Source organism: Lethenteron reissneri, chromosome 27, assembly GCF_015708825.2.
Source record: "Lethenteron reissneri isolate LAM-NWPU_2019-01 chromosome 27, ASM1570882v1, whole genome shotgun sequence".
NCBI lineage: Eukaryota > Metazoa > Chordata > Hyperoartia > Petromyzontiformes > Petromyzontidae > Lethenteron > Lethenteron reissneri.
Window position 1 is genome coordinate 2,255,107 of NC_083805.1, and position 24,290 is coordinate 2,279,396.

The following is a 24,290-nucleotide window of genomic DNA, read 5'->3' on the forward strand; positions in this document are numbered from 1 at the left end:
TCTAATTTTAACAATGATGCGACTCAAGAGTCTGAGCTGCAGGGCTGTGGGAGATGTCGTCTCTCTCCATGTGGATGTGTGCGCGTGTATGAAATATGCGTGCGGAGCGGCGGTGAAGTGGTTAGCGCACTGCGTTACGAATCAGGCTACCCGAGTTCGATTCCCGCTCACGGTGGAGAATATTCGCACGGTTCCATCGGTCTACCTGGGTCTCCCCTCTGGGCATCCCCTAGGTCGACTCCGCCTTAAGCGAGTTGCTTTGTGCGGTGCGTAACCATCGCTACGAAGGGAGACAAAGGCGGCCGCGCGTGGTGCTGGCCACCCACGCCCTCGTGTGCCGTGCCGGTTTTTTACAGTCGCTTCTCGCGAACGGCACTTTCCCCGACGTTCCGTCAGAAGCTATATGGGAGATGTATGCGCGTGTCCGCGTGCGCGTGTGCATGTGCCAAGCGCAGTGCGCGCACTCACTGCTGTCATCCGAGTCGCCGCTGTCATCGTCTCGATCCACGTCTCGCTCCGACTCGACGGGCGCGGCCACCGCCACCACCACCGCCACGGCCGCCCTCTCTCGCTCCCCCCTCTCGCGCTCCACTCTCTCCGCCTGAATCTGCTGGAGTCGCTCTCGTTCCCGCATCGTCGCCGCCGCCGCGTCTCCTCCGTCCGCAGCTCCCCCCGCGGCTCCCCCCGCCGTGACTGCCCCCGGAGCCCCCGAGCGGTTCATGGCTGCGGGGAAGGAGCAGGGCACGCGGGGGAAGTAGTCAGAGATCTGCTTGATGGGGCGGATGGGCTCCGGGCAGACGTCGATGGCCATGTGGTCCCAGATGCGGAGCTCCATCCTTGGGGCTCCGGCGCCGGCAGTGGTGGCGGCGGCGGCGGTGCTGGTTATCGTGTCGGGTGGAGGGTGGGTGGTGGCGGTGGTGGTGGTGGTGATGGTGGCGGTGGTGCTGCTGGTGATAGTGCCGCGTGGAGGGTGGGTGGGTGGTGATGGTGTAGGGCGCGTGGATGGGTGGATGGTGGTGGTGGTTGTGGTGGTGGTGGTGATGGTGGTGATGGTGGTGGCAGTTCCGCTGATGGTGGATGCGTGGTCGCCACGGTGGTGGTGGTACTTGGTGATGGTGGCAGTGCAAGCAGGCGGACTCGGTCCTCTCCTGCTGCGGCTGTAGAAGTAGCAGCAATAACAGCAGCAGCAGCAACAGCTGGTGCCGACACTGATTGATACCGACGCTGGTGACGATGATTGATGCTGCTCCTGGCGGAGAAGATGATGATTATAATTAGCGATGCTGAAACAATGTGGTAATAATTTATGATACCGCTGTTAATAATGATGATGATGATGACGACGATTCTACTCCTCTAACGGGATAGGATGATGATGATGCAGCTGATGATGACGATGAATTTGCTGCTGCTGATGATGATGAACGGTGATGATGATGATGATGCTGTCGATGATGTTGAGTGATGTTACTGCTCATAGGGAGTATATGACAATGCAGCTGTTGCTGGAATATCGGCAGCTGATGCTGCATATGCTGCTTCTGATGATGAAAATGATTTCAATTCCGATGATGCTGCTCATTCATACCACCGCTAATGACAAACATATTTGATAATGCTCCTGTGATACGGCGTATGCTTATGATGCTCGTGATGCTGATGACGACGAACGGTGATGATGATGATGTCAAGGATGCTGATTTTTGCCGCTGCGAATGACGGATTTGTTTAAAGGGTGTTGCTCTGGCCACCGATTGTGACGATGCTGCTAATACTGATGATGATGATGCTGCTGCTGATGCTGATAATAATTATACTGCTGCTGATGATGATGTTGCTGATTGACTTCTCCGCTAGTGGCGTAAATATGAGATAACGCTGTGGTTGTCATGGACGACGATACCGCGTGTAGCTGATGATAATGTTGCTGCTACTGATGATGCTGCTGATGATGATAATGTTGCTGCTGCTGATGATGATAATGCTGCTGCTGATGATGATGATAATGCTGCTGATGATGATGATGATAATGTTGCTGCTGCTGATGATGATAATGTTGCTGCTGCTGATGATGATAATGTTGCTGCTGATGATGATGATAATGCTGCTGATGATAATAATGCTGCTGCTGATGATGATGATAATGCTGCTGCTGCTGATGATGATCGTTCCCCGGTCTCTCGGCTGAGTTTGCGAGCTCCTGTCCCCGCGCCTGTTGATGGATGAGCCGAGGAGTCGGGATGAGCCGCGGAGTCGAGATGAGCCGTGACCCCCCGGACCGGTCCGCTGTGCTGTAGTGTCCCCGCGAAGAGAAACGAACCCCGGCTCGAACGCTCCCCCCGCCCACCCCCTTTGTCTCCGCTATCGCCTCATATTCATCTCTCTCTCGCCTCGCTCTCTCGCTCTCTCGCTGCCTCCCTCCCTCCCTCTCTCGCTCTCTCTCGCGTCGCTCTCTCACTCTCTCGCCCTCTCTCTCTCGCTCGCAAGAGAGAGAGAACGAGCGAGAGAGAGAGTGTGTGCGTGTGTTTATTTATTTAGCGATTTTTTTTTATCCATTCGCACGTGAGAGCGAGAGACGGAGTAAAAGAGACTGCGCTTTTGTCTTTGTCTTTGTTGTCTGTGTGTCTGTGTGGTGTGTGCGTCAGACTGTGTCTGTGTGGTGTGTGTCTCAGACTGTGTGTGTGCGTCAGACTGTCTGTGTGTGTGTGTCTCAGACTGTGTCTGTGTCTCAGACTGTGTGTGTGTGTGTCTCAGACTGTGTCTGTGTGTGTGTCTCAGACTGTGTCTGTGTGTGTGTCTCAGACTGTGTGTGTGTGTGTCTCAGACTGTGTCTGTGTGTGTCTCAGACTGTGTCTGTGTGTGTCTCAGACTGTGTCTGTGTGTTTGTGTCTCAGACTATGTCTGTGTGTTTGTGTCTCAGACTGTGTGTGTGTCTCAGACTGTGTGTGTGTGTGTCTCAGACTGTGTGTGTGTGTGTCTCAGACTGTGTGTGTGTGTGTCTCAGACTGTGTGTGTGGTGTGTCTCAGACTGTGTGTGTGTGTCTCAGACTGTGTGTGTGTGTGTCTCAGACTGTGTGTGTGTGTCTCAGACTGTGTGTGTGTGTGTCTCAGACTGTGTGTGTGTGTCTCAGACTGTGTGTGTGTGTCATGTGTGTGTGTGTCTCAGACTGTGTGTGTGTGTCTCAGACTGTGTGTGTGTGTCTCAGACTGTGTGTGTGTGTCTCAGACTGTGTGTGTGTGTCTCAGACTGTGTGTGTGTGTGTCTCAGACTGTGTGTGTGTGTCTCAGACTGTGTGTGTGCTGTCGTGATGTGTGTGTCTCAGACTGTGTGTGTGTGTCTCAGACTGTGTGTGTGTGTCTCAGACTGTGTGTGGTGTCTCAGACTGTGTGTGTGTCTGTGTGTGTGTGTCTCAGACTGTGTGTGTGTGTCTCAGACTGTGTGTGTGTGTCTCAGACTGTGTGTGTGTGTCTCAGACTGTGTGTGTGTGTTGTCTCAGACTGTGTGTGTGTGTCTCAGACTGTGTGTGTGTGTCTCAGACTGGTGTGTGTGTGTCTCAGACTTGTGTTGTGTGTGTCTCAGAATGTGTGTGTGTGTCTCAGACTGTGTGTGTGTGTCTCAGACTGTGTGTGTGTGTCTCGACTGTTGTGTGTGTGTCTCAGACTGTGTGTGTGTTCTCAGACTGTGTGTGGTGTGTCTGTGGGTGTGTGTCTCAGACTGTGTGTGTGTGTGTCTCAGACTGTGTGTGTGTGTCTCAGACTGTGTGTGTGTGTCTCAGACTGTGTGTGTGTGTGTCTCAGACTGTGTGTGTGTGTCTCAGACGGTGTGTGTGTGTCTCAGACTGTGTGTGGTGTCTCAGACTGTGTGTGGTGTGTCTCAGACTGTGTGTGTGTGTCTCAGACTGTGTGTGTGTGTCTGTGTGTGTGTGTCTCAGACTGTGTGTGTTGTGTCTCAGACTGTGTGTGTGTGTCTGTGTGTGTGTGTCTCAGACTGTGTGTGTGTGTCTCAGACTGTGTGGTGTGTGTCTCAGACTGTGTGTGTGTGTCTCGACTGTGTGTGTGTCTCAGACTGTGTGTGTGTGTCTCAGACTTGTGTGTGTCTGGTGTGTGTGTCTCAGACTGTGTGTGTGGTCTGTGTGTGTGTGTCTCAGACTGTGTGTGTGTGTCTCAGACTGTGTGTGTGTGTCTGTGTGTGTGTGTCTCAGACTGTGTGTGTGTGTCTCAGACTGTGTGTGTGTGTCTCAGACTGTGTGTGTGTGTCTGTGTGTGTGTGTCTCAGACTGTGTGTGTGTGTCTCAGACTGTGTGTGTGTGTCTCAGACTGTGTGTGTGTGTCTCAGACTGTGTGTGTGTCTCAGACTGTGTGTGTGTGTCTCAGACTGTGTGTGTGTGTCTCAGACTGTGTGTGTGTGTCTCAGACTGTGTGTGTGTGTCTCAGACTGTGTGTGTGTGTCTCAGACTTTGTGTGTGTGTCTCAGACTGTGTGTGTGTGGGAAGCGATTTGCGCGCTGCGCTACGAACTCGGCGACCGCGAGTTAAATTTCCGCTCGCAGCCAACACCAGTGACGATTACCTGAATCGGTCCTGGGCCTCCCCTGAGTCGCCTCAGCCTCAAATGAGTACCTGGTGCGGTGTGTTAAAACATCGCCACTGGGAGGCAAAGGCGGCCGGGCGTGGTGCTGACCACCCACTCCCTCGTGTGCCCTGCCGGCCTTCAATGGTACTCGCTAACAGCACTTGCCCCAACAATCTGTTAAGGCTATACGGGGGATCTTTGTCATAGTTTCGTGTGTGTGTGTGTGAGCGACTGGGAGCGATCGTGCGAGACAATTCGACTGCGCGCGTGTCTGACGGTGTGGACTCGGACGCCAATGAGAGCACATTGAGAGAGTGTGAGAGTGGTTCCTTGTTTGTTGAGAGCGTGAGTGGTGAGAGAGAGACAGAGAGTGCGACATTCATCTCGGTCAGGCAACCCAAGGCACATGGATCTGTCCCGTGGCCTTCCTGCGAGCGGGCCTTCGACACTTCACGTGGCCTCAAAGTGCACCTAGCCTGGCACGAGCGCCGTGGTGACCTCACCGCCACTGAGTGGCGAACGGCGGTTGTTGTTGTTGCTGTTGCGCGTGAGAGATGGAGCGGTGGCGCAGTTGTTGGCGCACTGCGCTTTGAACCCTCATCGATGGCCGCAAGTTGGATACCGGCCACCGAACGTGAAGAGTGACGTCCGAACCGGTGTCGGGCCCGCGCCTAGGTAGACTCAGCCCTTAAACGGGCAGCAGCAGACGCGGCGTTCAAACAATCGGCGTTTGCGCTCAAGCGCTCGCGAGAGAAAGCGCGTGAGAGAGAGTGGGAGAGGCGGAGGCAGCGCGCGCGCGTGCGCGTCTCTGCGCGCGTGCGAGCGAGCGACCGAGAGCGCGAGGGAGTGCCTCGCCCTAGGTCGACTCGGCCTTAAATGAGAAACTGGTGCGATGTGGTACACGTCGCCAACTGGGGAGACAAAGGCGGCCGTGGGAGTGGTGTTGGCCACTCACCATCCTCGCGCGCCATGCCAGGTTTTGGCCTCCGTCGGGTTGCAAGTCGCTAACAGCGCTTGGCACAAACAGTTTGTTCAGGCTATACTGGGGGATCTTTGTCTATTTTACTGTGTGAGCAGGGCCGTCCATGGGGAGGGGGGGGGGGCGGCGTGGGGGGGCCCCGGGCAAATCGCACTGTATCTGCCATCACCCCCCCCCCCAAAGCGCGGGGCCCGGGGCGGTCGCCCCGATTCGCCGTGCCCTAGCAACGGCTCTGGCTGTGAGGGTCCTCACGTCACGTGCCGTGCGTGGTGTCATCCGCGGTTATGGTGAGCGCCGATTAGACGGACGAGCGCGAGCGTGGAGAGCGGAGAGAGACATCGAGATCGAGAAAAGTTGGAGACATGGAAAGCGAAGAGAGGAGGGAGGGGAGGGAGGGAGAGAGGAGGAGGAGGAGGGAGAGCGGAAAGTTCGTAGGGAGGGCGACGAGACGAGAGGGAGAGTAGAGAGAGAGGGCCGAGGGCAGAGAGATGAGAGAGCGGAAAGAGAGAGAGAGCGTGCGGAGGGGGAGAGAGGGGGGGGGAGTTGATTGTTTTTCTCTGGACATGTCCACACACGTTCCCTCCTCGCGCTAATGAACAACTAAACAAATAAATAACCCCCCCACCCACCACCGCCGTCGGGGAGACACACGCGTACATAAACAACACACGCACACAGACAAAGGTACCTCTTATCGTCTTCAACAGATTGTTGGGGCAAGTGCTCTTAGCAAGTTTACACACCGCACCAGGTACTCATTTGAGGCCGAGTCGACCTTCAACAAAGACAGTTTCAGTTTTTACCACTGTCACTTGGCCCTGTCCCCCCTCCCCGCGCCCTCTGTCACCCTCCCAGACGAAGCTCACTGAGGCAGCTGTTGAAGCTGTCGCTGTATCATCGTGTAGTAGTTATTAGTAGTATTAGTACTCTGCGTTCAAAACGCGCAGCTGAGACACTGAGAAACAAATAAATAATGCGCTCGCCAGACGCGGTGTGCGGGGTGGGTGATGGGTGGGGGGTGATGGGGGTTGATGAGTGGGGGGATGATGGGAGGTGATGGAGGGTGATGGGTGGGGGGGGTGATGGGTGGGGGGTGATGGGGGATGATGGGGGGTGATGGGTGGGGGGGTGGGGGGGTGATGGGGGGTGATGGGTGAGGGGGGTGATGGGGGGTGATGGGTGGGGGGGTGATGGGTGGGGGGTGATGGGGTGAGTGATGGGGGTGAGGGATGGGGGGTGATGGGGTGAGTGATGTCGGGGCGATGCGGGTTGCATGAACCCAGCCACGCCGCTCGTCGGTACCGACCTGCGACCAACTCGCTCCGAGTGCGTCCGCACCTCGCCGAAGCCCAGAAACTCCGCGGGGTGGGAGAGGGGGAGGAGGGGGAGGGGGGGTCGTGCTGGGATGATGAGCGACTCCCACTCATCACACCGGCGGCTCTAGGCTGCTGTAGCTGCTGCTGCTGCTGCTGCTGTTGTTGTTGCTGTAGCTGCTGCTGCTGCAATTGCAGCAGGTGCTGTTATAGCTTCTGCTGCTGTAGCTGCTGCAGCTCCTGCTGTAGCTGCTGAAGCTGCTATTACTGCTGTAGCTGCTGCTGCAGCTGCAATTGCAGCAGGTGCTGTTATAGCTCCTGCTGATATAGCTGCTGCAGCTGCTATTACTGCAGTAGCTGCTGCTGCTGCAATTGCAGCAGGTGCTGTTATAGCTTCTGCTGCTGTAGCTGTTGCAGCTCCTGCTGTAGCTGCTGCAACTGCTATTACTGCTGTAGCTGCTGCTGCAGCTGCAATTGCAGCAGGTGCTGTTATAGCTTCTGCTGCTGTAGCTGTTGCAGCTCCTGCTGTAGCTGCTGAAGCTGCTTTGACTGCTGTAGCTGCTGCTACTGCTACTGCAGCAGGTGCTGTTATAGCTTCTGCTGCTGCAGCTGCTATGACTGCTGTAGCTGATGCCCGGGCGCGTTATGGGCAGAGCAGTGCAGCAAAATCCACCGTTGCACTGCGCCTTCTATGCTCCCACGTGTGTCTCAAATAGCTCCCTCCCGCCCCGCCTTCACTCATCCCCGCTGACCGGCGCGGTGAAGTATGGTCATTTCAAATTAACCGACGTCCCTCCGGCCCCCGCGCGCGGCGTGGCCCGGCGCTCATCCAGCAGTGGCATGTGAGGAAACCGCGACGATGACCCGTGCCAGGCGACAGCGCGGAACGCCACTCACCGGCGGAACGCGCTGCCGCCACGGGAGGTGTGTGTGTGTGTGCATGAGCCAATACACCAGCAATAAGAACAAGAACAACAACAAAAACCGCGGGCAATTGTTCATTTGGTGAAACAACGTGGAAAGACTGGCCGAGTTCCCAACATTCATTAATCTACGTGTTGGGTTTTGTTGGGGGGGTAAGGAAGAAACGGAAGAAAAATCAATTAAGCAATTTTCATGAATTCGCAATTGATTTTACTAATTGACTGCACGCTAATGAGAACGGTGGTCGTAACACGTGACCCTAAGAAGTGACCCCCCCATGCCCCGCCCCTCACGAGTCCCCCCCGCACCGCCCCCCCTCAATTGCTAGTGTATATTCGAGGCCCTGAGTGAGTAGTGGAAATTCCACATAACTATGGCAAATATCGGTCTATCAGTGTAACGACTGTTGTCAATTGTTCACCGCTAAGGGATACGCATTGTGTGTAGCCAGGAGGGATGATTTGCTGAGTGGACCCCTGATCGAGATTTGAACGTGGGTAATTCCTGTGCTAAGCCAAAGTGGCGGCAGTAATCACCACCACTCCCACCAACATCATTACCATCACCACCCTGCACAAACCTGCACCACCCGCTATCAATCCACCACCATCACCTCCCACCACCCACGCCCAAGCGGGTCCATGTGACAGTAATTACCACCTTGCACAAACAATTGTCTGTGTTGTTCACCCTGATAAATGTTCCAAATTTCTCGACTCGCAGCGTCGGGAGGGGTGGGAGGCAGTGTTTGAGGCGGTGGATATTATATTATTTTGGCTGATGATGATGATGGCCATCACGAGTGAGATTATGATGTTGATGGTTAAGATGAATACAGCAGCATCAATTACAACACCAACTTCACCACAATCACCAACATCATTACCACCATTGCCAAAATCACCATGATGTTGATGATGATTATATGAGACGTGATTGTTGGTGGCGGCAATGATTAATAATCACGCGCATCAGATGACGCTGGTTGTAATGACCATGAACACCTTTTCGGTGAGCTGGAATCGAACTCGGGTCGCCAGGTTCGTAACGCTGCGCGTTAAACCACGACACCCCCGCCCCCCGTATCGCCTTAAGTGATTGTTGGTGCAAATGCTACAAATGCCGGCAGGGCGCGTGATGCAGTGGTGTGAAAAACAGTAGCTGTCCAGCCGCCTTTGTCTCCCCCAGTTGCTTATATCACACTAAGTACCCTGCGGGCGGGGGGGGGGGGCTTACACCAGTATATATCACCCTGTATATGTTGTATGTTGAACTTCTTTCGCACCGTACGTAGCCAACCGTGCTAATCTGGGCCCGCGGACTTTCTAATCAGCACCCCCCTCCCCCGACCTCCCCCCCCCCCCCCCCCCACATACAAACACGATTGCCGTGTGTGTTGCGTTATTGATGATGTGTGAGGCTGGAGAATAGCTGCTTCGTTGTGATGTTTATTTGATAAATCACGTGTAGGCAACAGATGAAAGGGGGTTTCAGGCTGCTAGACTATTTAAAATACCGATAATATTGATAATTCTGAGTTATAAGTGGCGCTAAGACGCACATCGGAGAGGAGAGTGGGGGAGGGGGAACGGTGGTTCGGGTAATGGACGACGCGTTGATGATGGTCATCCAGCAAAGGATAGACTGACAACTGGCTCCGGCATACGAACGTGGAATGTCCACGTTTCTATGGCCGAGCTGAGTGGGGAGGGGGGCGCCCTAAGGCTCGTTTGATCGTGGGGGATGATCGGTTTTGGGCTCTCGTCGGATTCAATCACTGAGAGTGACGGCGCGAGTTGACGATGTGCAAGCATCCGCCAAGAGGATGATGCTGATGATGACGACGATGATGATGATGACGATGCTGATGATGATGCTGATGACGCTGATAATGCTGATGACGATGATGCTGATGATGCTGATGACGCTGATGACGATGTCATGGCCCAGTCGCATCCGAGAGAGTGCAGAGGCCCATTGGAATGAATAATTCCATCTGTTACAGTTTCACATTCACTCGATAAACACCGTGTGGCCTGCAAGCACAGACGTTTTGGGGGCAAGCGCTGTGAGCGAGTAACACCTACGGACAGCACCACGCAAGGCCGCCTTTGTCTCCCTGGTGGCGATGTTTATCGCACCAGGTACTCATTTGACGCTGAGTCGACCTAGGGGAGGACCCCCACGACCGGTTCAGATAATCGTGAGCGGGAATCGAACTCGGGTCGCCGGGTTCGTAGGGCAGCGTATCGCTAACCGCTCCACTACCGCCCTACACACACACAGAGAGAGACGCGGGCGCGCACACAAAGGCAAAGGTCCCCCGGGTAGTCTTCTTGAGTGTTGACCGTAGAGGGAGGGGTGGTGGGTGAGGGAACTGCCCCTGGAGCCGGCCGGGGTGACGCACGAGGCGGGGGGCGATGCTATGGCCGGGTCCACGTACGCACGGCGCGTCAGACTTTGGTTTTACGGCCCACGCTCGGCCTCATCATTTAAAGGCCCAGTCGATCCAGATGAAGTCCCGGGAAGATTCAGATGCAAATTGCTATTGATGTTGGCCGTGCATGAGGGGTGGACAAAGACACAGATCCCCCGTGTAACCTGTGACGGACTGTGGGGCAAGTGCTGTTTCAAACTTACGCGGCGGAAGAGCGGGGTGGGTGTGTCAGTGCCATGCTCGACCGCCTTTGTCTCCCCGGTGGCGATGTTTACACACCGCACCAGGTACTCATTTGAGGCCGAGTCGACCTAGGGGATGCCCAGAACCTGGTTGAGATATTCGTCACTGATGTTGGCCGTGAGCGAGAAATCGAACTCGGGTCGCCGGGTTCGTAATGCAGTGCTCTAACCACTGCGTCACCGCTCACACAAACCAACACACAATCACACAGTCGCAACCACGCACACATACCATCACACGCGCACACACGACCACACATACCAAGACACAATCACACACACCACCACATAACATCACGCGCACAAGAGAAAGATTCCCTGTGTAGCCTTTAACAGACTGTTGGGGCAAGTGCTGTTAGCGATTAGCACATATGAAGGCCGTAACGGCCGCCTTTGTCTCTCCAGCGGCGATGCTTACACACCGCACCAGGTACTCATTTGAGGCTGAATCGGCGTAGGGGAGGCCTAGGACCGGTTCAGAAAATCGCCACTGGTGTTGGCCGTGAGCGGGAATTGAACTCGCGTCGCTAGGTTCGTAGCGCAGCGCGCTAACCGCTACACTACCGCGCCCCATTCACGCAGCCAAACACACACACACACGCGCAGCCAAACACACACACACACAGCCACACACCCACACACAGCCAAACACACAACCACACACACACACATACAACCACACACACACGGCCAAACACACACACACACAGCCACACACACACACACAGCCAAACACACACAGCCAAACACACACAGGCGGTGATCCGAAACGGGCTCATGCGGCTATGATCCAATTCGGGCTTAAATGATACACAGCCAAATAACAAAGCGATACGGGGCGAAGCCTGAACGAGGAGAGAAAGGGCCAGGGGAGAGGGAGACGTGGAGCTGAGAGAGGGGAGGAGAGAGTGACGGGGAGAGGGGAGACGAAGGGAGAGCGACACGAGCGAGAGAGAGAGAGAGGAAAGAGAGGAATGCACGACGCGAGACCGAAAGCGGCGAGGGTGGGGAATGTTAGTGGGGGGCGCGCGCTAGACGAGGGAGAGATAAGGGAGCGATAAGGGAGCGATAAGGGAGAGATAAGGGAAATTTTTGCAGAATAGAAGCCACGCTGGTCCGTAAGGAGGAGAGGGTAATTGGTATGTGTGCCACGTGTGCCATCAGGGAGTCGCCCCCCCCCCCCTCCTGCTCCCTCTCCCCTTCTCCCTCCTCTACCCTCCCCCCCTAATCTCGGCGCGTGACACGGCGCTTAATGCGCACGTGACGCGTGCACGCGCGTGGCGCGCGCGCGGCGTGTGTGGGGGGGGGGGCTATCAGAGTGGCGGCGCTGGTGTGAGTTGGTGTGGGAGTGGTTGTTGTGAGTGCTGCAAGAGTAGTTTTGGTCGTGGTGGTGGTGGTGGTGACGATGTGTGCCACGTGTACGGCGCGAAAGAAGTTCAACATTGCGATGGGCGCTGTAATGCTGGCTTGCTGCGATGCTGGTTTGTGATGAGTGCTATAAAGATGGTGTATGCATGGTGGACTTATTTCGTACCGCACGCAGCCAACCGTGGAAGGTGCTTGTGATGGGTGCTGTTCGGGTGTTGGTGGGTGAGTAGTAATAGTGGGTGGTGGTGATGGTGGTAGTGGTGATGAATGTGATGATGTGAAAAACCTGCGCGGGAGAGAAGGGGTGAAGGAGAGATGAGGTGAGTGGGTGAGAGAGATCAGGAGGCAGCGGCCGTGGAGAGCTGAGAGTATTTAATTGGCAGCACTCGAGGATTCGCTTTAATCACGGGGGGGGGGGGGGGGGGTGAGGGTGGAGAGGGCTACCCGGGAGTTGAACGCAAAGCGCGCTGAGTGCTCTGACCCCTGAACCGTGGGGTCACCTCCGAGAGCTACAGAGAAGCGGGAGCGTGGATCAGAGCGAGCGAGCGAGGGAGGGAGGGAGAGGTGGGTCGGGAGAGAAGGAGGGAGAGAGAGCGAGCGAGTATGGGAGAGGAATGCGTGATGAGTGAGTGAGCAAGAGAAGGGGGAGGGATGGGGGGTGGGGGAGAATCGTGAGAGGAGCGAGCGGGGAGACAGACAGAGATCAGGGAGGGGAGAGAGGTGGGATGGGGGGGGGGGGGCGAAAGGGCGAGTGAGCGAGCGCTCTGCAGACAGACGGAGAGAGAAAACGAGAGGAAGGAGGGAGAGTTTTCACTTTACGCTCCATCTGAATCGCTGCTCCCTCTCCTGCCCCCCCCCTCCTGCCCTCCCTTCTCTCCTGCCCCCCCCCCCCCTCTCCTGCCCCCCCCCTCTCCTGCCCTCCCTTCTCTCCTGCCCCCCCCTCTCCTGCCCTCCCTTCTCTCCTGCCCCCCCCTCTCCTGCCCCCCCCCCTCTCCTGCCCCCCCCCCGCCCTCCCCCTCCCGGTGAGACGAGGAATCAGGCGCCGCGATGTTAATGGGCGAGGAGCTGCGGGCACGCAGATGCCGGTGCTCGCGTGAAATACCTCGGTGGGGGAGAGGCGCCGTGGGGGTTAGCGGGCCACGCAGAGATGGAGACGATTTAGAGGCTGTTTGGGGCCAGCAGCGTCGTTCGCGGGCGCCTATGAAGGTTGGCGCGGCGCCGCGCGAATAGGGGTGGGGGGCGAGGGGGGGCGAGGGGGGGGACGTGACCAGCACCCCCCCCCCCACCCCGGCCGCTTTTATCTCCCCCAGTGCTGAATGTTTACACGCAGCGCCGGGGGTTCTCATTTCGGGCTGAGTCGACGATGCCACTCGCGTTGAGGAATAAAATCGTGCGTCGGTTAGCCGATAGTTGTTGTTGTTGTTTGTTGTCGTCGTGTGCGACTTGCTCCGCACGCGTCTGCAGAGAATGGAGAGGTGGGGCAAGCGTTGTCCTGTGTACGGCAGTACAGCAAATAGGACCCGCGACTGTCAGTGGCTTTCTCCTCCCCGGGTTTCGCCTCTAACCACCGCTTGGCTCGCACCATTCATCGCGGCGGGAAAATAATAAACGAATGCGCAGACACCGTGGCCAACCCCCCCCCCCCCCGCCCTCCTTCCTCGTCGTCGTCATCAGCAGCCATGACCGATCCACTGCTGGATGAAGGAGTCCGCCCCCCCCCCCTCTCCCAAGCCGTCGCCAAAGTGATCGTTCTCTCGGGGCGTGTCTTTTCTCCTTTGACTGCCATTCCGTTTGTGTGTGTGTCTGTGTATGTGTGTGTCTGTGTGTGTGTGTCTGTGTGTGTCTGTGTGTGTGTCTGCGTGTGTTTTGTTGTTGTCATGGCATCAATGTTGTCGGCGTAAATGAACGAATAAATGTCACTCACATTCGTCCATAACCCCACATATCCCCCCCGCCTTACCCCACCTCCCTCCCCCTAATCCCCCCCCCACCTCCCCCACCTCCCCTACGCTCCTTGTGGCGTCACTATCTTTCGCATCCGGAGTTTAATCCCAAATCCCTAAGGGGGGGGGGGGGGAAGTGTTGCCCACACCCCCGGGAGTGAACCGGGGGATATTTCTAGACGCCTGTGACTCACGCGCTCGGGAAAGCGCTCGCTGCAGTCAAGAGGCTGGCAGCTAAATAGGGTTGAGAGCCTGGATTGTTAGTGGATTGCGTGATGGATGGATGAGAGAACCTCACCGAACTACGCACAGAAGACCTGCGTGGTGAGGTAAGGTCGTGTAACCCTCCCCCACCCCCTCCTTCCCCCACCACGAACCCGCAAGGAGTGAACGGGGAGGTCGTTGTTTTTGCGGTGATTGTACAAAGGGATGTAACGTTTAAAACACGTGTAGGGGAGGGCGTGCGTAGGGCCAGGGGGGGGGGGGTGGAGAGAGAGAGAAGGAAGTAGAGAGAGGAAATGAGAGGGGAGGGGAAAGAGAGGGAATGAGAGAGGGAATGAGGGAGAGAATGGGGGAGGGAACGGGGGAGAGAACAAAGGAGCTATCCGTCGTGGGGAGGGCCAAATGGCGAAGTGGATAGATACATGTGGAGGTGGGGGAAAGAAGGGAGGGGAACGGCGAGCAGAGCGCGTGCGTGGATTGCGGAGGTGGAAGCAGAGACAGGGGAGAGGAGGGAGAGAGGTGAGGGGAGAGAGGAAAGGGGGGGGGTAGAGAGGGGGGTTAGATAGGGGGGGTAGAGAGAGGGGGATGGAAGGGGTAGGAGAGCAGAGCGTGAAATCTATTGTGAAATCTTTCATTTAAAAAGGAGGGGGGGGGGTTTACATAAAGCAAAGCATTAAAAACAACGAAATGATCAACGAAGCAACGTGACGACTACACCGAGCATCTTCTTGTTTCCTCTGATCGTAAAAAAAACGAGAGGTGAGGGGAGAGAGGGAATAAGGGAGCTCGCCCATCATGAAGCGCGCGCCTCCCCCTCTCTCTCTCTTCCTCCCGCGCGCCCAGCGGCGCGGGGTCCGAGCGAGCCGAGGAGTGATTCCGAATCTCGTTAAATATAAAACCCAAAACACCGCGCTAGCGTGGCCTTAATGGTCTCATTAACGCAGGTCCGAGGCGGCGCCTGGTATGGGAGTGTGGGGGGGGGGGGTCCTGAACCACGCGGGGGGGGGGGCAGTGAGAGGGGGGGGGGGGCAGGCAGTCCACATCGCTATCGCTTAGGAATTCACCACGCGGCCGTCTCTGACGTGAAAGCAGCCAGCTCTGGGCTCTTGTTTAAAGCGATAGCATCGCGGGCTTTGCATTAACAACACAAATTAATTACGGTCATTAATCCAGACAGCCAAGCCCGTGTCTCGAGCCCCTTCGTCAGCAGGGTCCTGCACGGGCATTGTCTGCCCGGTTGCGTGCGTGGCGGCTGCCTTCAAAGCTCTCATCAGCGACCGTGGAAGCAGCAGTAGCAGGAGCCGCCCCGTGTTCAGCACCAGAGACAGCTCCAGCACCAGGGGCAGCTCCAGCACTGCACAGCAAATCCCGCGGGCCCCACCTGTCACTCCCGCCCTCCTCGGCTGTCTATACCCCCCCCCCCAACCCCTCCCCACCCCCAACCCTCTGCCATGGCTCCCTCTCATTCCCTCCTCCCTCCTTGTCGGCTCCCTCCTAACCCCCTCGCGCACAGTAACATCCCCCGATCCGACTACCTCCTCGCGAGCAGATCGAGACGCTCCCCTGTTCCTCCCGCCCACCAGAGCCTCCCATGACTCACCATCTGCTCCCTTCGAGTTGCCCCCCCCCCTGCACCCCCTGCACCCCCTGCCCCCCTGCCCCCCCCGCCCCGCCCCTCCCCCTGCCGCTCCGTTGACCGTGGGGGGGGGGGGGGGGGCGCGTGACCGGGATGAGTCGGGTTTAGTCGCAATTAGTGCCGGCGCGTCGTCAGGGCTGATTAGCGCCGTCTGTCAAATTTCTCCTAATTGCCTGATCGATTGTAACCAGGTGAGAAGCAATCAGGATGCATCCCATTGTGATTCTTTTGAGAAAAGGGGGACACGACGCAGTGTACACGAGTGCAGGAGGTACAGTGTCCGTATTTTTATACACAGTATATGTGTGTATCTATATGAGTAGAGAAACGCGTTTCTCTGCAACGGAAAATATAAAAACGGCTGTCATTTTCAAGCTCATCTCACAAATCCCCCATGTTCTCGGAGAGCTAAAAGTGATCTGATAATCAGCTAATGGACGAAAGAGTTGTATATGCCTCTATAATTAACATAATATTCTAGCGACAGATTTCGAATTAACCGTGGTCACTTCTCTCTCCGTTATTCCCACCTCTTCGTGTGTCATTATCTATAATTATTATCTAAACGAATTGCCTCTGCCGTTTCAAATTAGCACGGTTGGCTCCGTACGGTGCGCGAAAGACGTTCTACAATCCGGTGTAGCCAGTTACCCAGCTAGTTTCGATGGCGAGGGCTCGCCCACAGCCGCTAACAATTGAGTATTTTTGGGCTGGAGATGAGCCCAATCAGCAGCCAGCCAGAATATTCGAGGCATCGATTAATACTGGTAGGAACCACCTGGTTCCACCAGCCCACAGGGGATTATTGTGTCCGTCCGTCCGTCGTGCATCCAAAAATGGGAGGGGTCGGGCTGGGTGGGGAGGGGAGAGTGGGGAGGGTGGGGCGAGGGTGGGGGGTGGGAGGGTGGGGCTGGGTGGGGGGTCACCCCGTGGTGCCCTTATAAAACTCAACGTTTAACTTACTCACGCCAGCTTGTGCCCGCCCTCACAGTCGGAATACACCACGCCGCCGTTGACCCTGTCCGTTGACCGAGCAACCCAACGTTCCTACCAGCTCCCTCCGCAGGAATGTGTTTATTTGTGAATTGTGAATGATCAATTTATGATATATGGACGGAACTAAGTAACTACTATGATAATTGGTTCTTTACCCTTCTATCTGGCAACAAAACTGACACCTTTTTGCAAGGAGTCATGTTTGCATAGACCGCAATACCTGCAGTCATAAATACAAACAAAAGACATAACTCTGATAATGTGCACTGTCCTTGAAGTTGATTGGTCCACACCCGAGACAGCTTTCCTTCGAGCCTAGTCTCATATGGGTTGGACCAGATGACTGCAGGTATTGCGGTCTATGCAAACATGACTCCTTGCAAAAAGGTGTCAGTTTTGTTGCCAGATAGAAGGGTAAAGAACCAATTATCATATTTTTACTGGCAAATGAGGTCCCCATAGTGTAGATGCTTGCCCCGAGCTCTCATACTCTGATGGTGCATTGTCCTTGAGTTGTGCGCCTTTTGGCGTCATCTGGTCCAACCCATATGAGACTAGGCTCGAAGGAAAGCCGTCTCGGGTGTGGACCAATCAACTTCAAGGACAGTGCACATTATCAGAGTTATGTCTTTTGTTTGTATTTATGACTGCAGGTATTGCGGTCTATGCAAACATGACTCCTTGCAAAAGGTGTCAGTTGTGTTGCCAGATAGAAGGGTAAAGAACCAATTATCATATTTTTACTGGCAAATGAGGTCCCCATAGTGTAGATGCTTGCCCCGAGCTCTCATACTCTGATGGTGCATTGTCCTTGAGTTGTGCGCCTTTTGGCGTCATCTGGTCCAACCCATATGAGACTAGGCTCGAAGGAAAGCTGTCTCGGGTGTGGACCAATCAACTTCAAGGACAGTGCACATTATCAGAGTTATGTCTTTTGTTTGTATTTATGACTGCAGGTATTGCGGTCTATGCAAACATGACTCCTTGCAAAAAAGGTGTCAGTTTTGTTGCCAGATAGAAGGGTAAAAAACCAATTATCATATTTTTACTGGCAAATGAGGTCCCCATAGTGTAAGTAACTACTGTTTTCGAGATACGAAATATATACTTTTTGGTGGCAGCCAAAAGGGATGGGATTAACTTTAGAACCTTAGCAGGTACAACGGTGGATCGTTAACATCGCGGGATCGTGCGAGAGAGATAGCGACTGCTCGGGGAAGCCTTCATCCAGCAGTGGATTGACCAGGGCTGCTGCTGATGATGGCAATGATGATGGCGGTGATGATGATGATGATGATACTCGGGGTGTGGATAAAGGACAGCCCGCTCAGCAAATCGTGACTCCATACACGTTGGGGTTAAACGCTGGAGATCGGATTATGATTCCCATCTCGGCCAGGCAACTCGATATTTAACTACGGGGTTTCCCTCGCTTTATGCGGAAGTAGATGCATTCCAAAAAGGGGGCTTAATAAAGCAAAATCGTTTAGCGTGGACTGTACAGTCACCCACCCCACAATGCACCGTATGAGACAGCTCCCTAACCAGCAGCACACACAGTACACACCACACACACACTTCACAAGGTTGGCCCACGTCCGCCCGTGGGGAAACCGGTGTTGTTAACAAGGTGGTTGGTTGGCGTAGCGGCCTCTCGTGGCTGCAGGGGACACGTGACCCCATTGCATGCGACAGGCGTGCGATTGAATGACTATCGTGAGAGCGTTCGAGTCGTATCGTGTCGTCACAGGGGGCGCTATAACACATAACACGCTTAACCGTAACTTTATAATTTTTTTAAAGAATAATAATTACCGAGCCTTCTTCATACGCGTGTCGATTCGCTTGGTTGCTTTGTTGAAGTAGATATTCGCATGTGCTGTGAAGAAGGGTCATTGCCTGAAACGTCGCCAGTCCTAATTTGCTGCTATACATTCCCACGCGATGAGCCACTTCGTTTGGCTATCATTTGTGGCCAGGTCGCTGCATAAAAATAAGCTAATAGCTCAGTGGTATTTACCTAGTAAGAGTTTTAAAATATACATTTCGTTTTATTGGTATATATTTTAAGTGATTTGTTTACTTTCCTATACGTTGCGCTCCTATCGCTTTTTTGTATCGTTTGTTGTTCTTACGTTCTGACCCGTGCCCCCTGCTGCACATCTGTAAAAAAAGAGCTTAATAGCTCATCAGATTCCTCTCCCAATTTTTTTTTATAATTTTAATTTAATATTTTAAAACACACACATTTACATCCCCCTCCCCCTTAGAGCCGCCGTGTTTTTTGACGTCTGCGTTGAGTTTTGTTGTTTTAAGCGGCCGGGCTTGTAGGGGTTCGAGTGGTGATGGGGACATTCTTTATTGAGGTTTCTAGGAGAGACGTGGGGCGGCTGGTGCGCGGAGGAGGAGGGGGAGGGTTGGAGTAACACACGTTGTGCGCATGCGCAGGGGATCAGCTGTTATGTAACTGGGGGTGCAGGGGGGGCGTTTGACTCCCCCGCCTCTCCACCCCCGCACCGTGGCTTTATTTTGCTCCCATGTTTGGATGCGGGGTCGGTGATTGTTTTGCTCGTAAGATTCCTCCTTTCGCGGTAATTAGCGCAACCCCCCCCCACCCCGTTATACACGGAGATGCGAGCGCGTGTGGGAGATGCGAGCGCGTGTGGGAGATGCGAGCGCGTGTGGGAGATGCGAGCGCGTGTGGGAGATGCGAGCGCGTGTGGGAGATGCGCTGACACGCACACAGACGCAAAGTACGTTACAGAAAGGTCCCCTATGGAACTTGCACGGGCTGTCGGAGCAAAGTTGCCGTAAGCGGGCACCTAATGAAGGCCGGCACGGCGCACCCATTCTGAAAGGGACGATGTGGCCAACGCTACGCCCGTCTGCCCTCCCTGCCCGGCCGCCTTTGTTTCCCCGGTAAAGCTCCTGCCTCAATCATCATCATGATGATGATGATCACCGCCGCTAAGCGTGAGACGTTTCAAGACTTAAATGAAACAACAGCACGACGTGCCGACAACTGCTGCGAGCGTCATCAGGCGGGCAAGTGATCTCCGGTAGCCGACACAAAGTTGCGCGCGACTTGCACACACGATGAGGACTGATCACGACTCACGGCGCACGATTCGATGTTTCAATCAACCCCCCTCCCCTCCCCTCCTCCGAAGAATCCATGACCCACAACGGGACTGAATACAAATCGGAGAGTACGAATTAATCGATTACCGTACCGCGCGATTATGAGTGTGATTGATTCATTGTTCACTCCTCACCTGGCCTGGCCTCCGAGTACCGCGCGCTCACGTGCCCGGGTCTCTGTGCAACACCTGGGGGTGGGGTGGAGGGGGGTAAGGGTGGGGGTGCGGATAGGGGGGGTGTGTGGGAGGGGGGCAATGAGGCATTCACACAGCAGGTGGGAAGGTTGTGTTGAGGTGCGGGGGACTGGGTGATTGGACGAGAGGGTGGTTCACTGCAGACACAGGCAAAGATCCCCCGCATAGCCTCCACAATCTTTTGGGACAAGTGCTGCAAAGCGAGCGGGTTGGGTGGTCAACACCACGCCCGACCGCCTTTGTCTCTCCAGTGGCGAAGTTTACAAACCACACCAGGTGCACATTTGTGGCTGAGTCGACCTAGGCGAGGACCAGAACCGCTTCAGATAATCGTCACTGGCGTTGGCCATGAGCAGGAATCGAACTCGGGTCGAAGCCCTGATTAGTAGCGCAGCGCGCTCACCGCTCCCCTCTTTGTCTTTGCTTGTCCTGTACATGCAGCTTCTTCGCGCGTCTGCGTGTCTGTGCATGTGTCTGCTCTCTCGTGAAGTCAGTCAACCATCAAACCAATCACCGCACCCTTTAATAGGCGCTCGCTGACAGCGCTACCGACTCGGCCCACGTTGGCTCGACGGGGGATATCCGTCTCCTCCTCCCATCCGTTCATTATTTTTGTCCTCGGCACATCATCAATTACCCGTCCACTCCTAATTGACGCGCGTGTGGTCACGCGGGGTCACGTGGCGCGCGGGGTCACGGACCCGGTGGATTGTTGGGTAAAGCCACTGCGTGATTATCCCCTCTCCCTTCCTCTCCCTTCCTCTCTCTTCCTCTCTCTCTCTCTGTATCATCGTCACCATCATCCCACCATCATCAGCCATTGTCTGTCAACTGCTGGATGAAGGCCGCCCCACGTCGTCAACATTGCTCACAATACATCCATCTCCCTCCTGCTCGTGAACTGCCACTCGTGTCTCCATGTAGGTGTAGGGGAGCGGTAGGGGAGCGGTAGGGGAGCGGTAGGGGAGCGGTAGGGGAGCGGTAGGGGAGCGGTAGGGGAGCGGTAGGGGAGCGGTAGGGGAGCGGTAGGGGAGCGGTAGGGGAGCGGTTAGCGCGCTGCGCTACGAACACGGCGACCTGGGTTCGATTCCCGCTCACGGCAAACACCAGTGACGATTATCTGAACCGGTTCTGGGCCTCCCCTAGGTCGACTCAGCCTCAAATGAGTACCTGGTGCGATATGTAAACATCGCCACTAGGGAGACAAAGGCGGCCGGGCGTGGTGTTGGCTACCCATCCCCTAGTGTGTTGTGCTGGCCTTTATAGGTGCTCGCTAACAGCATTTGCCCCTACAGTCTGTTAAGGGTATACGGGGTGTCTTTGTCTTTTGTGTATATATACCATATACACACACACGTATTCACCAGGGTGGTGAAGTATGGTCAAATAATCTCCACGACCACCCGCACTGCGTGGGGGCGGGGCTCATCTAGCAGTGGATTGGAAAAGGGATCACACGCGGGTGTCATATTTGAGTAGTTTCAAAAATGATGTGATGATGATGATGATGGAGAAGATGATTGTGATGATGATGGTCATGATGATGGTCATGATGATGGTCATGATGATGGTCATGATGATGGTCATGATGATGGTCATGATGATGATGATTGTGATGACGATGATGGTCATGATGATGACGATGATGGTCATGATGATGACGATGGTGATGATGGTCATGATGGTGATGACGATGATGGTCATGATGATGACGATGGTGGTCATGATGATGACGATGGTGATGATGGTCATGATGGTGATGACAATGATACCGCTGCTGATTACGTGCGCACTGTGTGGATGTTCCTTACCCGGGTCTCCCGAGGCGGTGGGGTAGGGGGACTCCCTCGCGGGGGGCGCCTGGGCACCAGGGCCCCCTTGTTGGGGTCGCGACGTGGGGGGCGGCCCGGGGTCCGCGCGGCTAGGAGCTGCAACAAGACAAAGATCCCCCGTGTAGCCTTAACAGACTGTCGGGGCAAGTGCTGTCAGCGAGTAGAAACACCCTATGAAGGCCGGCACGGCACACGAAGGGGGTTGGTGGCCAGCACCACGCCCGGTCACCTTTGTCTCCCCCTGAGTCGACGTAAAGGAGGCCCAGGACAGGTTCTGATTCTTGGCTCTGATATTAGCCACAGTGTGCTAACCACTGCGCCACCACTCATTCAGTAGACCCACAGACCTACATTTCCATCAATACAGCGACACACACTTGACACATGCGCGCATGTACATCAAGTGGCAAGAACAATGTTAACTACCTCGCCTGGTATACAGGAGGTCGTGGGATCAATCCCGACCCTGACGCCTGCTGCTGTAAATTTGGAGTTTGCGTGTCTCTCTCCCTGTAATCACGTGGATTTTTCTCCGGGTCCTCCTCCGGTCCCCCCCCCCCCCCCCTCCACATTTAGAATCAACAGCACACGTCTAAAGCATTTGGCTGCTGTGAATTTCCACACGATAAGCCACTTCGTTGAGCTATCATTTGTGGCCAGGTCGCTTCGGGAAAAGAGTTAAATAGCTCAGTGGGGCTTAGGGGTCGGCACGGTTTGAACCGACTCAAACTGGTTTCAAATTGAGCAAACCAAACGAAACCAAACCAGCGACGACTGAACCAAACCAAACCAAAATCAAACCAAACCAAAATCAAACCAAACTAAGCTAAACCAAACCTCTTGAGTTGGCTTGAACCGAAAAGATGCGCGGCAAACAATATTCGCATTCAATACAAATATCAAGTGTATTAATCGCTAATTTCTACGCAGGCTTTCTTCATATTGAGATTCACTATCAAGTACTGGACGACGATGTCGTCCACAGCCATCTCCTCAAGCTTGGCACGCCCAATGTCCTTGAACGCAGTGTGGTAGTTCAATGGCAGTGAAACCCCAACACTAGGCAACATCCGCGCCCACGAGCGCACACACATCTCGGCCTTGAACGTGCACTTGTGCAGGTTTGGTCGGTCGAGAAAGGAGCGCTTGGCGGCCGAGTTTGCTCTCTCGGAGGGCACGGACGACGCCGGGATAGGCAAATAGTCGAGGGCCACGCGTCGCAGGCGCGGGTACTTGCCGCCGTACAGCTTCCACCACTCGACGACGTCCATGCTCAGGCCCTGAGTCGGCTCAAGCAGGAAGCGGTCGACCTCGGAGGCGGCGCCGTCGTGAGCGTTGGGCGCGTAGACCACGTCAAAGAGGATGTTAATGCCGCCACGCGGCGCCGCCTTCGGCGCCGCGTCCGTCGTCAACGCTGGGTAGCGCTGGTTGAGAATGTCCGTCATCATGTCCTTGATATTGCTGTACTCGGCCTTTACAACCAACCAAACTAGTTTGAGCCGGTTCCACCCTGTCCGAGCCAAACCGAGTCTGTTTTCGTAGCCCCAAACCAAACCGAACCAGTTTAAACAGAGCCAAACCAAACCGATTTGGTTCGGTTCAAACCGCGGTTTGGTGGTTTGAGCCAAACCGTGCCGACCCCTAGTGGGGCTTACTTGGTAAAATAAAAAAACGGTTCGTTTTAGTTTAAAAAAATATATAGTTTTAGTTCAGGATGGGAAGGAGGGGAGAGGGGGGGGAGGAGGAGGGGAAAGAGTAGGCAGGAGGGAACAAGGGGAGGAGGGCGGGGGGAAGGAGGAAGGAGGGGGGGAGGAGGGGGGAGGAGGGAGGAGGGAAGGGGGAAGGGGAGCGAGGAGGGAGGGGGTGGATGAAGGAGGGGGTAGGGTGAAGGAGGAGGCAGGAGGAGGCAGGAGGAGGATGGAGGATGAGGGAAAGGGAAGGAGGGTGCATTGCGTAGGCTGACCGCGGTCACGACTAATTCAGAGCCCACGGCCTCCCATGGGGGGGCCCGTGGGGGAGGGGGGGGCCCGTGGGGGAGGGGGGGGGCCCGTGGGGGAGGCTGCTTCAATCTCACGGGTCCCAAATAGAGAGGAAAGAGTCGTGTTGATGACATCTTTCCCTGCTCGGTGATCCTCAATTATTTAGCGCGTTTCCTTTGAAGTCCAAGTTTTGAAGTTTATGGGGGGTTTTTTGTTTCGCCGGATGAGAAATCATGAGTGTGAGTGTGTAGGCGTGGTGCTGGCCACCCACCCACCCACCCGTGTGCCACACTGCGCCCGCCTTCTTAATCGGCGCTGCTACACGCTACGAACAGCGCTTGCCACCAACACCCTGCTGAGGCTATACGGGGGATCGTTGCCTTTGCAATGACAGAGAGATCGTTATAATTTTCTAATTTGCCAGATTAAAACGGATTATCTGGTGGTGGTGGTGGTGCTGCTACTACTTTGGCAGTCGTGCTAGAGCATAATCAACAACAATCGACAACAAC

The 24,290-nt window shown here is 55.2% G+C and overlaps 1 protein-coding gene across 1 annotated transcript in view; it reads right to left on the minus strand.

The window, feature by feature from the left end:
- Positions 1-24,290, minus strand: part of LOC133348314 (rabphilin-3A-like) — a 98,034-nt gene that overhangs the window by 21,784 nt on the left and 51,960 nt on the right. The window contains exons 11-13 of the mRNA XM_061561055.1: positions 21,779-21,895; positions 19,908-19,961; positions 469-723 (exon numbers count right to left, since the gene is read on the minus strand). Coding sequence (XP_061417039.1) covers positions 469-723; positions 19,908-19,961; positions 21,779-21,895 — 426 coding nt within the window. The remainder of the gene's footprint in view (positions 1-468; positions 724-19,907; positions 19,962-21,778; positions 21,896-24,290) is intronic.